The 13,803-nt window shown below is 31.7% G+C and overlaps 3 protein-coding genes across 8 annotated transcripts in view; 2 read left to right on the top strand and 1 right to left on the bottom strand.

Moving 5' to 3' along the window:
• Window positions 1-1,018: 1,018 nt before the first annotated feature.
• LOC100169314 (egl nine homolog 1) lies at window positions 1,019-6,002 on the top strand. 3 transcript variants are annotated; one of them, XM_001948577.5, is made up of 6 exons: window positions 1,019-1,502; window positions 1,603-2,030; window positions 4,012-4,131; window positions 4,652-4,791; window positions 4,885-4,955; window positions 5,047-6,002. In XM_001948577.5, exons 2-6 carry the CDS (start codon window positions 1,617-1,619, stop codon window positions 5,073-5,075), a joined length of 774 nt encoding a protein of 257 aa, XP_001948612.1. In that variant the 5' UTR covers window positions 1,019-1,502; window positions 1,603-1,616; the 3' UTR covers window positions 5,076-6,002. The 3 variants fall into 3 exon arrangements, with proteins under 3 accessions (XP_001948612.1, XP_008179929.1, XP_016657410.1); XM_008181707.3 differs by having other exon boundaries at window positions 4,885-4,984; XM_016801921.2 differs by having other exon boundaries at window positions 1,580-2,030; window positions 4,885-4,984.
• LOC100167262 (CAAX prenyl protease 2) lies at window positions 5,647-10,298 on the bottom strand. 4 transcript variants are annotated; one of them, XM_008181706.3, is made up of 7 exons: window positions 10,136-10,298; window positions 7,670-7,845; window positions 7,458-7,557; window positions 7,254-7,395; window positions 7,009-7,176; window positions 6,870-6,938; window positions 5,647-6,316 (listed from the first exon to the last, which is right to left on the bottom strand). In XM_008181706.3, the coding sequence occupies exons 2-7, from the start codon at window positions 7,783-7,785 to the stop codon at window positions 5,988-5,990; spliced, it is 924 nt and encodes a 307-aa protein (XP_008179928.1). In that variant the 5' UTR covers window positions 7,786-7,845; window positions 10,136-10,298; the 3' UTR covers window positions 5,647-5,987. The 4 variants fall into 4 exon arrangements, with proteins under 4 accessions (XP_008179928.1, XP_008179926.1, XP_008179927.1 ...); XM_008181704.3 differs by lacking the exon at window positions 10,136-10,298 and adding an exon at window positions 9,443-10,088; XM_008181705.3 differs by lacking the exon at window positions 10,136-10,298 and adding an exon at window positions 9,235-9,453.
• Window positions 10,299-10,358: 60 nt separating this feature from the next.
• The window catches only part of LOC100165237 (F-box only protein 11), an 18,169-nt gene continuing 14,724 nt past the window's right edge, over window positions 10,359-13,803 (top strand). Inside the window, exon 1 of the mRNA XM_003242362.4 lies at window positions 10,359-11,533. Within this exon, the coding sequence (XP_003242410.1) occupies window positions 11,434-11,533 (100 nt within the window). The 5' untranslated portion in view covers window positions 10,359-11,433. The remainder of the gene's footprint in view (window positions 11,534-13,803) is intronic.

Here is a 13,803-nt window from a genome sequence, read left to right as displayed (position 1 = left end):
AAAAAAAAAAAATAAAAATATTATCATTTGCCAAGAACCACTAATGGGTGGCTGCTTATTCCAAACAATCATGTTCTACTACTCTTATCATATAAACTTATCGTGCTTCAAATAGTATAGATTGTTTATGCCAAATAAAAAAAAAAAAAAAGGTTGGCCAAGACCTAGTTCATTTTCTCGTCCTTTTTTTATAAAAAGGAATTCGTGCATCGTGCCGTTCTTTAAATAAGGAATCCGTTCCTTTTGGAATTCGTTCCTTCCAAACACTGAAATGTACAGAACCCGACACGACATGCGATCGGTGCTGTATTGCAGATTTGTAAAGGTGATCAAATACTGTATATGGCAATACGGGGCATTTACTACTTTAGAACCTGGCGAGCAGCTCGAGATTGCTATTAAAATTTCTTAATTTTACTCCTTAAAAAATTATTTTATATTGCTATATTATAAAAGGATTACAATATTTAAAATAAATTATAGAACCATGACTTGTATTTTTATATGAAATATTTAAACTAATGCAGTAATAGGTATAAACATTTTTTTTCATATTATATTTATTTTTAAGGGGTAAAATAACGACAATCACAACTACAATTTCAGGGGGAACTGATAAGGATTGGTCGCCAGTTTTGACCATAGTCTGTTGTAGCCTGTGGGGCACTATCATAGAGTAATACTCTATATTAAATACTCTATATTACTCTATGGGCACTATAGATTCTATGTATTTCTATGTTGTTGTCCCGGGTCGTATATATTTGAGGTGAACCACTGCACCCAGACAGTGTCCCGTGGGCCGTGGCCATGTGCCTGTGTGGCTTGCTCGTGCACCTGTCTGTATACCATACCAGGGACTGTAGCGTGACCACATTACCGGCGAGACCCGCATTCGGGCAGCTACTTTCATTCGCCGTCACCGCCGGTGTTATCTCTTCGTAGATAGTGCGCCTCCGAGATAAGTATTATTATTATTATTATTATTATTATTATTATTATTATTACTATTTTAATATTATGTACTATGTAGGTAGGTAGGTGCCGTAGTAGCCGTAGTGCGTACGTGCAGTTTGTGTTCGTGGTTCGTCCGTGGTCCGTTTGCGAATTGCGATATTCATGTGTTTTTCATTCGATCGGGTCTGTGTGTCAATGTGTGTACGAACTACGATCTCGCACTTCGCCCGTGTGTGCTTACGCTTGTGCGTGTGTTTGTAAGAAATTTGCTGGTGTGTGAATCGAATGTTTTTAGTTTTTATTTTCCATTTCCGGGTGGCGATCAGTTATAGTACCATCAGAAGATTTCGTCTGTCGTCAGATCTCCCGGTGTGTGAGTGATTTTGCATTCAGTATCTTTCGCACCTGCGCGGCCATAGTCGTGACCTTAATGAAAAACTACGACCAACAATTGTGATTCGACACGAAATCATCACCAGCCTCGACGTGATCGAGTAAAAATAAAAAAACACTATATTGTCCGATCTTTCACACTATCATGTGAGGTAGGTATGCCAGGACACCAGCTAGTAGTGGTCGAGATTGCCTTAAAGCTTTGTCGACGAATGTTGTATATTTACAGGTGTATTGTGTTTTTTTTCTCAGAATATGTCTTTGTAATGGGACGAAATCGAAATAGAAGAGCCAGCCACAGTGTTCAAAGTACCAATGTACCAATGTCCCAGCGCAGCGACTATGTTGATCTATGTCGCAACATTATACGCGACATGGATCTGTATGGAGTGTGCGTGTTAGATAATTTCCTAGGTTATCAACGTGGTATGACTGTACTAGATGAAGTTTTGAATCTATATAACATGGGAGTATTCAAGGATGGTCAATTGGTTCGAAATAAAGCGAGTAATAATCTCAAAACTATACGAGGTGATCAGATCATTTGGGTTGATGGTCGTGAGGATTGTTGCAAACAAATTGGACAGCTTATAAGTGATGTTGATGCCGTAGTCATGGGATCAAACAAAATGAATGACAATGGTAAACTTGGAAACTATACAATTAATGGCAGAACCAAAGTAAGTTGATTAGAAAAATTCATTATATTCAAGAAATTGATGTAGGTTCAAAATAAAAAAACTTAAGTCTGGACCAGGCTTTACATAGAATGTATACCTTAACTCTTAGTTTTTAATATTAATAGTATTGTTAGGGCACATAATATGTAACAATAAACTATGTAGTCATAAAATAAAATGATTTGACCATACTGCCCTCACAAGCTAAAACACTATGTAAGTTGATGAAAAATTCCAGGTACCGGGTAAATATACCGTAAAATTGCGTAACTATAGGTATTTATACTGCATTTTAGCTAAGTCTGTTGTAAAAATAATAATTTGCTGCATAATATTTTAAAATTACAATAATAACATTAATATTTTATAATATGTAGCTTTTAAATATTATAAATTTCTGACTACTGACTACTGTAATAAAACCCAAATAACTTAATTTATTAATATTTAATAAAATATAAAATAACTTATACCAATACTATGGAACAACTTAAAAAGTAAAAACCTGTTTTTGTACAAAACGTTTGAAAGTAACTTGCCCATTTATCTTATGACGGCTGAATAGGTAGCTATAATTACTATCTAATTTGTTTAAAATTTCCTTGCATAAAAATAAATTTTGATTAAAATAATGACTTCAACATATTTATAACTATATTCACCCATTACTATGTACCTTCTATTACAAGTTTTAACAATTTAATTACAATAATTACAAATATGTGCTAAGATTACATAATAGTTATTAAGGTATTCTAACTGTGGTTGTATTTATTAGACTGATTCTTCGTCTTTGCTGACGTCAGTATGGATAAGTCTTGAGGTAGTCACGGTTAGCTAAGTTTGTATAAAAAAAAATATAAAATATTGATATATTTAGCTAAGTCAACTCGTTATTGGTTGCATATTTTTTTTATATTTCATTGGTCACGTGTAGAGAATTTCTCTCACTATGTAAGTATTGATCACCAAACTTCTATATTCTACTATAGAAATATTGCCAATTGATTGTCAATTACAATTTTGGTTGATGTACAATTATTTTTAGATTATACTATGTTACTAAGCACGTATATGGATGCCCAAGGCAATAAACCGATACAATAGGTAGTGGTATCGTATACTAAAGTATTACCAAGGTTAGAAAATATCTCACCATGCGACCAATGACGGGTTAAGAGTACCATAATATAAATACATTTAGCTGGTTTATTGACATATAGATCCAAGCAATAATCAAGTCGAAAAATCCAATTGATGAATTATTTTAAGTTATAAAACTAAATAAATAATTTAACTGGCTACATTTATTTTCTGTCACTATTTAGTTAAAAGGTTTTTTTCTTTTTAAAAAAAGCAATCTTTTATTTTTAATGTATACATAACTATTATGGAATACTTTTCTAATAAGGTTAAGAATATTCAGGATCGGCTTAAGATACAATTGACACATTCGAAGGCACAGGGCGCCCAAATCAGAATGGCCAGAGTCATCTAAATTTGAATTTGAGAGTGGTTGATAGGTGCCAAAATAATTCTAGCACTGGGTGCTAAAAAAGTTAAAGTCGGCCCTGTGAATATGATGTATGAACTATGAACATTGGCAAAGTTTGTGGGCCAATTGTATGTTCAATCTTGTATATCATATGTACTGATTTTAGATATTTTACTCTGATTAGCAAAAGTAGTCTTTAAGTTTAATTTTAGTAATCAGGGTCAAGGATATAACATCTCCGGTATCCTGTTTGTACTTACTAGTTATCACTTACGTCTTATACTACCGAAGAAAATATTATTACAATAGAATATCTTTTACTATTATAATATTGTTGATTTTTTTTGTCATTCTCTTTGGTTGAAATAGAACTAGCTACTCTAAACATTATTGTATTTCAAATAAACAGTTATAGCTATCCTACTTTAGTTATAGGTTTTTATTATTAACTTTTACATATAATTAAATTACATAAATTTATTTTAGGCTATGGTCGCTTGTTATCCAGGACATGGATCTCATTATGTCAAGCATGTAGATAATCCAAACAAAGATGGCCGATGTATTACTGCGATATATTATTTAAATAAAGACTGGGATATTAAAGTAAGCACTCAAGTAAAATATTGGTAGACATCCAAGATTTATATTTAGTCTGGTTTATGAAATTAATTTTGTTCTTATTATTTATTATTTTTTTTCATGTAGTTTTATAATGATTATAATTATATTTTTATTATAAATTAATAAAAATTAGCTCTTAATGATAGGTAAATTATTTGCGATAAAATAAAATAATCATATTACCAGTAGACGAAAATCAATAAATGGTCTCATGTTTCTGATTTATTATTATATTTAATTTCTTGTAACATTTAACAGCATTTTTATCTTGTAATTGATATTATAAATAACATTGATAAACTTATTAAAATACCTCTATTCTTTAATGCAGAAAAATTGGTTCACGGAACTAATATTCTATATAATAGTTTTCAAAATTATTCTATTTGTGTTTAGATAAAATTGGTCAATGACATTGTTTAATAGTTTTAATAATATACATTTTTATAATCTATGATTTAATAATAAGCTGATTGAATTTATTAATTGTTTATTAATATAGGAAAATGGTGGCCTGCTAAGAATATTTCCGGAAGGTTGGAGTGATCAAGTAGCTGATATAGAACCATTATTTGATCGTATATTATTCTTTTGGTCTGACCGAAGAAATCCTCATGAAGTTCAACCAGCTTTTAAAACCAGGTGAATTTTGCATATATGAACCTTTACACCTTATGAAAATTTCTGAAGTATGTAATTGAGTTTAATCAATGTATTTGCATTAATTTGGTTTAGGTATGCAATTACTCTTTGGTATTTCGATGGCAATGAAAAAGAAGAAGCTGGAAGAAGATTTCAACATGCAAGTCAGTCTAATATCTGTTGTTACCAAAATGTTTGTTATTTATAATTTGTCAGAATAATTTATTATTTTAATGTTATATTTATATATTTCAGGCGACTTAAATAGCATGCAAGTTCCATAGTCGTCAAAAAATCAGAAATATCTCATCGACTGGTAAATTGGACTCTTGAATTTTGTACTGATCTTAAATAAGAATTTGTGTTACTCAAGGTGATCTGTATACAGATCAACTCAGTGATGGGATTAATGTTTTCAATCTGTGATTTAGTCTACTGACCCAAGTACAATTGATTCCTTAATATAATTCAAATAATTAATTTTGGATTTTAAATAAATGGGTCAAACCATTTAAGCTATAGGTAGAAATAAGTAAAAAAAAATACCTAGTATTTTTTTTTTAATTGTTGAAAAAAATATTTGTAAATTTATAAATAAAATATAATAGAAAATAATGTTTTTTATAAATTTAAATATCACAACAGACTTGTATTTTAAAAAAAGCAACCTAATAAATTATTGTTATTATTTCAAAAAATATTTTGTTACCATTATGATGTATAATTTAAAGTTGATAATACATTATTTTCTATTCAAATTTAAGGTAATTCATAATAATATTATGTTCTTATTGGTTAAATTGTTTAGGAATATACAAGCATATTTCTGAATACTGAAAAATATTTACTATTCTATGTTCAACATAACTCATTTATTCACATATTCATATACCTACTTTTTAACTACTTTTTGTGATATATCAAACAATTTTTTTCTCATTTACTGTTTTTCTTATATATGGTATAAACAACACAATATAATATATAATTATTTTGTGTTTCTTAAAAAAAAATCTTAACAACTTCTTCTAAATCCAGTCTTTTATTTTAAATTTAACATTTTTGTTATGTTTGATTGCTTCAATTTAAATAGAAGCATTTATATTACATTTTTGAGCTAAACAATTTTATCAAAATGTTATAAAGTTGTACATAATATTCTTTTTTTGTGTGTATGTAAATAAAGGTATTTGTGTTTACAATTTTACAAAATATTTTTGCTCAAAATTATTGCTGGAGTTTATGGTATTACATTGGTTCATTTCAGTCCAATCCATTTGGTTAGAATATATGCGTGGGTCAGTAGTATATTTAATCAATATGCACCAGAGTATTAATCCAACTAATGAAAGAACTAGTAAACAGGTACGTTTTGGCTCTTGAAATTGAAACATTTCTCGGAAGTCAGGAAATCCCATGTGATTGCAAAATTTATGAGCCATGATTGGTCCTATAACATTTCCAGTGGAGATGAACAGCAGTGCCGAATATGCTCCAAATATTGTAGTATACATAAACTGAAACACTAGAATGCTAATAATTATTAAGTGAATATTAAATGATCAATTTCAGAACAAAACATTTTAATTATAAATATTGATTATTAACACATTCAACGCTGTCCTTGATTTCAAAAATGACGGAAAAAAACAAAAACTAAAACCATCCATACCTTTAAATTTAGAGTACATTATCAATGGCCTATCTAAGTTTCAGTTTATTAAAAAAAAATCTGATTTAATTACAGCGCATATAAACGTATTCATTTTTGATACGTTACCGCGTCACCGGCGTTGAACATGTTAAACTTTAACTATACTCTGTCTAGTGAGAGATCACACTGATTCTGTTTATCTCTGCTATATTGGATCAGTTTAAAATTTAAATGGGTGGAAGTTGAACGGAAAAACTGATTACAGTGTATTCTCTCGTTAGACAGAGTATATAAAGTTGTAAGTAACCCTTCCTCAGAATATTTCAACATTACCAAGGGGTGAAATCCAAGTATATAGTTCTTGTGTGAGATTCAACAATTGAGCTTAAAACAATAAAATGTTTTTAAGAATTAAAAAATGTACCTGACATAATAAAAGCATCTAAACATGGTACACCTGCTCGCATCCTTTCTATCCATTGATTAAAATGAGCTATACAAGATATATAATAAAACTAAAGATTAGATTAATTGTAGTCATATTAATTAAAAAGTTACATTACCTGCTCCAAAAAATATTGGACAAATGAAAATAGTGGTCATTGGCTGGAAACTTTGAAGTAATAGAGGTATAATGCAAGCTCTAAAAGTAAATTCTTCAGATATTGGCGCCACCACATAATTTCTGAGCCAAATTAATTCTGTTAACTTTGATTTTATATTTTCAATACCTGAGGATTATTCAATTTTTCAATTATTAAATTGTATTAGGTATATTATTTTACTAGGTAAGCCTTTTAAAACTTACTAATAATATTTTTTAATTGAATGTTTTTACAACAAATTAAGCATATTGGACCCATGAATAATATACATGTTAAGATGAGTGAAGAAGCTGCAGACATAAATATTCCATCCCATTTCAAACCCAACCAATACCGAATAGGTACCTAAAAATATTTATTTCAATTTTTAAGAAAATAAAAACAATTTTATAATAAGTATGTCTTACTTTAGTTTTGTCACTAATGAAATACCACGTATATAATGGTGAAAATATTAGCATGAATGATACACTAAGAAATCTTTTCTTTATAGTCGATGGATGATCTCTTAGTACAAAAAACAGAAAACAAGTAATAAATAATCAAATAGGTTTATAGAATTACAATATTACGCATAGTTTGTGTTTATTGTTCATGAATAAATAAATTATAAAATTACCTAGAATGTTGTGAATTCCATACATATAAACTGGATACGTATATCACAGATAATAAGAGACATTCCAGAATGCATTTTATGTAAGAACATTGGTAATTTAATTTGTCTATATTCATTTTAAGAACAAAATTATAGTCTTGTCATTTTTTTCTCATATAGTGAATGTTGATGGTTAGCTATTAACAGAAAAATTAAAATTTGTGTAGGTATTTCAAAAAATTATTTATTAAAAGTTATTGATTGTTTAATGTCAATTTATTTATTTAAAAAGTTTTAGCATAATATTGAATTTATGTCTTTATTATCAACATTTGAAGAGATTGAACATTTCAAGAGTAGGTATTGTAAAATAATGTCTTTCGTCTACGAGTAATGAGTATATTATGTTGGTGCAATTATCAAATACACAAATGCCCATTTTACTAGTTTAAATTATACAATAGATTTTTAATTGATATACAATACAATACTGAAATAATTTACTTTTTATAATTTAATTATTTCAACTCAAAAGTTGCTGTTTTAATGATTTACATTTTAGATGGTCAGAAATTGAAATTAGCATAACAAAATACAAATTACATAAATATGTAATATGGTTTGAGATTAAAATTATTCCAGAATAATTTTTCAATTATAACGACTAGGAATCTAGGTCAACATTTCCAAACCAAAATATACCCTTCATAAACCTATAATAATAATGATGATAATAATAATAATAATAATAATATAATATAATTATAATTTATAAGCAATTGATGAAAGCAAATAATTAATAAAAAAAATATAATATTATCAAAGCTCAGCTCATGGATCGGTATGTAGTACGTTTGTATACACACATGCACTAATACTTATAAAATAGGTTTAATATTGATTTGGGTTAAACACAAACATCCAACAAATTGGATATAAATTTCAAAAATGCGACTGGAAATTGTAGCTGACTTATCAATCATTGTACAGCGCAAATCTGGATCACCAGATTAAAGATAAAAACAACAAATTAAAACATAACTGTGAGGAAATATAATGATGGCAGGAGGGAAATCAGAATTTTGTTAATGCCATTTGCTATTAGGTATTGAAGACATTTTAAATTCAATGTTTAATTTTCATAGAATGTACAATGTATAGTTTTATTATTTAATAGTTTTTATTTTAATGTCAAAATCTGTTTAATGACTCAAAAATTATTAGTTAGGCTTATTATTTAAAGGTTATGAAATGACTTAACATTATAATAATATATTATATTACATTCGCCTTTAAAAATTATTAATTTAAATTTTTAAATCATTACTTTTAACCTTTGGGCTTAACATAAAATTGAAAACTATATTTATTATTGCAAATGTTAAGTTATTAAATATAAAGAACAAATTAATTTATGTTAACCTAACATTTTTGAAATACAATAAGAACCAAATAATAAAAAAAAAGGTAATTAATTTAGTATTTACACAACAATCGTATATACGATTATTGTACAATTATTTACCTTCTATGTGAATTAGTAAATCACATAAATATAGAATACTAAATAATATGATTTAAATTACTATTTTTTCCTACAGTAACCCATGAATTCAACGAGTAAATCGTGTATTATATCTGTACTATTATTTAACTTTTTCGACTTATAACTACAATTACAACTTAAAAAGGAACATTCAAAAGTCAAACAAATGGTAAGTGTCTCAATCCAAAATATTAATTAACTACTAAACTATATAGGTATATTATAGCGATTAACACAAAACACATTACCTAAATAATAGCTAAGTGCTACGATAGTACAATAGACTACTATGATAGTAGCAACTGATGAGCAAAAATAAAAATATGACAGGTGCTATTTGTTATCAGTTAGTGATAAGTGCTATCAAAATATCTAATAATGGAATGTTTTGAATTTATATTTCAGATTAGAGTTCAATTACTCAAAAATATCATTTGGCGGAGGAAGAGCTGAAGACCCTTCCATTGTTTCACAATATTTTCTAAAAATGACTTGCTTAATATCAAGTACTACTTTGTGAATTGGGGGACTTGGTAGAAATTTGAGGTCTCTCCATAGACCTTATACTAATAAGGTAATAGTATAAGCACAGAATAATATTCTGTGGTATAAGGTCTATGGGTCTCCCCTTATTTGCGCCAATACAAATTATGATAATAAATTAATTTCAGTTAGTACTCAGTTAGATAATTAAAATATTAATAATGTCGCAATTGCGCAATAATAATACTCATGGCACCATGAAAATAATATAATGTACTCAACGACGTCGTGTCAAACGTCATCGAATAATTAATAATTCAGGTAAAAGTAGACGGAAAAAAATCGTGTACAGTTCGAGTACAGAGGCCTCGATAGGGTGCGGACGGCTGGGCCGGGTCCGACGAGCGAGATCTGAAAAAAAACCTAGAAATCGCGTGTAGAGAGACAAAAAATATTACACTCGTTCAGCCGTTCGCCTGACGACGGTGGCGGAGACCCCCACACGCCGAACGTCCCGTACACCCGTCTGTGAGAGTGCGACGGCGGCGGCGGTACATTCGTCTGTTCACTGTTGTCCGGGGTGTCACGTGACCGGTTCCGGGACGCGGCATTGGTTCGAGGGGCGCCCCCGACTTGACGGTGCACGATGCGTGTGACCGCGTCCACATTATTTTTATTTTTTCATTAATGGTCTTCGTCGTCCGCCGTCGTTCGTCGCCGCCTTCGCCGACCATGAGTGGGTGAGTGCTTGCGCGGCCGCGCGGTACTCTTCGTTGAGCGAGGGGTGGTAGTGGTGGTAGTAGTATTTTATTGTAGTAATTGTAGTAGTACTGTTGTAGTAGCAGCAGCGAAACGGCGGTGGTCAGTGAGGGGCGCAGTGGGGAGACTTTATGTGGCGCTACAGTGCGTGCGTGCAATAGACAGAGAGACTCTTTGATAGAGTGAGAAAGTGTTGGAGGGAGAGCGTGTGAGAGTGAGCGAGAGAGAGAGTAGACGTTTGCCGAGAGAGGAGAAAAAATGCCCGTGCGACTTCACCGCTGCCGTCGTCGTCGTTCATGACCAGCAGCAGCAGCTGCCTTGTGCCTCCTTTCTTTTGTTTCGCCGCCGACCCGAACCGCGAGAGCGTGTGCGTGCGCCTGTGTGCTCGTTGGTGCGTTCGTATTCGAGATTGTGTGCGTGCGGGAGAGCCGAGTTGTGGTGTGTATATTATGTGCGTGTGAGCTACAGACTAGTGAGTGACTACAGTGACTGTGTGTGTGTGTGAGAGCGTTGTCGTCGTCGTCGCCGTTGTCGTCGTCGCCGCCGCCGCCGCGTTCGCGTATACACACACAACTATTACACACACGTACGCAACGTAATATAAATTTTATAAAAAATAATAATAATACTTTAATATTCTAATAAATAATATTATTGTTAATCTATAGTCTAGAGTAGGTTTAGAGTAGAGTGGCGGACCGCAGAAGCCAGTGTGTGCGTGTGTGCGTGTGTGCGTCTGACGTCTATATTTATATATAAAATTGTGTACGTGTGCGCGTGCGGTGTCCGTATGTATCCGTCGTAGGTATTCGCGTTCGCGTGCAATAGTAATAATAATAATAAATAATAAATAATAAATAATAATAATAATCAATCAATTTTGTGATAATTTTTTTACGCATTTTACCGTCTCAGTCGTTTCGTTTTATATATAATTTCGTCGTCCGACCGTACGCGACGCGTTTTAAAAATTGTACGAAAAACTTCCTCGAAGAGAATGCCGAGCGCATCGTTCAGCTCGACTCGTTCTTATACACGGAGGACGAGGAGAAAAGGCTCTAACCGTCTGCCCATACCATCTAGGACGTCGAATTCTGGTGAGTACTTAGGTATCTAGGTACCTATAGTTTACCGCTTCGCCGAGGGTTTCCCGTTTTCCCCTGGAATATGGGGGGGGGGGAGAGACCTTTGGAGGTGCCCCCATGACAATGAGCCGCGTGTGACGGCCCAGCGAGAAGAGATTGCTTTCAAGGTAAAATGTGTTGCGTGTGCGTGTGCGTACGACTTTCCGAATCGATAAACGGGGCCCCGCGCGGGGCCTTCTGCGTTCCGCCGCTTGGGCACCGCACGGCAATGGTAGTCTCGCGCCGTCGACCACGGGATTTTAGGTCAAGATTTTCGGGGGTGCTTAGTGTCATGGGGGCCCCCGCGGGCGATCGGTATGGCACTCGGGTGGGCACTAGTGCTGTGCCATGAACGGGGAAAGAGGAGTGGGGGAAATTAATTACCTGCAGAGAAATGGGTAGTTAGGACCTCTGCTTTCCTGGGATTGCATTTGGCTGGTCTGCCACCAGTGCCTTTGTTCTGGCGAATGACCCTGCCGTATCAATCGTCGCAAGATAGGTTGGTTGGCCGCTGTTTGTTTGTACCTTATTTACTGGAATTATCAGTCATAACCTTATAATATTTATTGTAGGCCTCGTACAGAAATACCTCGAGAAATACCTTCTTATTTAATAACTGTTGTCTGTTACCATTATCTCTTAAATAGTTTACTACGCTCAGATATTTTAAAGATACCTTAGGTACATGTTAACATACTATGTTTTCTCACTTTTACCATTTTATACCATTTTATTACCTATATAGTACCTATACTTACCTAATATAATAATCATTTAGGGTCCAAATAGATGACTGGATATTGATGGCCGTCAATGCTATATAGTTTTTTTTTATATAGTCGTAGAGTTAGATTTTAGTAAACATATGTTTTTTGCCGGATGGTCAGTTCACCATGGTTTGTTAGTGCTGGCTTAGTTTTTGACAAGTGACCGGTCGGCAAAATTTGATGTCTGTTTGGACCATTATTTCTCTGTTTATTCCTACCTATCAGGTATAACCATTAATACTTTATGATAAATAATTAAATTAATAGGTAGGTAAATCGTAAATGGTATTAGATTAGGTAGGTACTTATTGTGTGTTTCAAAAATATTGTTATGATTCATTAATTTTAGTTGAACTATTACCAACTACCCATAAATAATAACAAAATTATATTAAAATACTATTAAATAACTATTATTTTTTTTCAAATAGATACTAGTGTTAATTTTATAGACCTTGTTTTAAATAATGAATATTATTTTTTATATCCATACATTTACCTACTTGTTATATTATTTCAAGGAGATTTAATAAAGAAAAAGAAATCATAGCTAAACCCATTATAAATTACTTGTTCGTGGGCCAGGGCCTTGAAACATTAAATTCATTAAAATTATTGAAGCGTTGAATTAAATACGTCTACTTAATGAAAAAATTAGAACCTGGGTACTTATCTAGTTACTTGTATATGAAACATTTACTCTAAAAAGGTTATGTTAATATCAATTACTTTTAAATCCTGTTTTAAATCATTTTGTAAATTGTAACCTCGATTGTAATGATATTACATGGTTCCTCAATTCATAATATTTATGTTTTAATTTGTGAAATAGTGATTCATAAAAATCAATTTTTAAATTTTAGTTGATGAAAATAAATAAAACCTAGTTTTACTATGTTTGTTATTAGTATCAATACCCATTTTAATTAGATTCTTTTTTAAATATGAATTTAGGTAATCATAATATAATTTTTCCTAATATTGAATAAATAAGTGTACCTAGGCACTTCCCTATCATTTTTTATTTATTGTTTCTCACTAATTTCCTTAAAAATATCTTCACCTCATTAAAACTCGAGTTTAAACTACTCTTCAGTTATGACACTTATTATGTTTATTTTAAAATTGTATACCCTAGTGCCGTATCTAGGGGGTTTATAGAACATTTTTAACAACAGTGTACGATTATATATAACCTGATTTTTAACTGGGTTGGCCCGAAAGATCAATTTCCGTATACCTTGAAATAATCTTACCTGAACTCTTTGGCCAAGTTCTAGATTAATGTCGTCTTTGGCCTACGTTATCAAAGGTTCCGGGTCTCCTACGGCTTTGCACGAGAGTTGTAACTCTTCAGCGACCAACACCGATCTTGTTCTCTGGTACCACGATTACATCCGGAGACGCTGTATGGACAACAATATATATTATACATAAGTAAATATCGCTATATTATTAAATAAAACAGCTCGTTCC

The sequence above is a fragment of the Acyrthosiphon pisum genome, chromosome A1, assembly GCF_005508785.2.
Source record: "Acyrthosiphon pisum isolate AL4f chromosome A1, pea_aphid_22Mar2018_4r6ur, whole genome shotgun sequence".
NCBI classification, from domain to species: domain Eukaryota; kingdom Metazoa; phylum Arthropoda; class Insecta; order Hemiptera; family Aphididae; genus Acyrthosiphon; species Acyrthosiphon pisum.
Note: the sequence above shows the minus strand (reverse complement) of the source record. Positions and strands in the feature narration are given on the sequence as shown.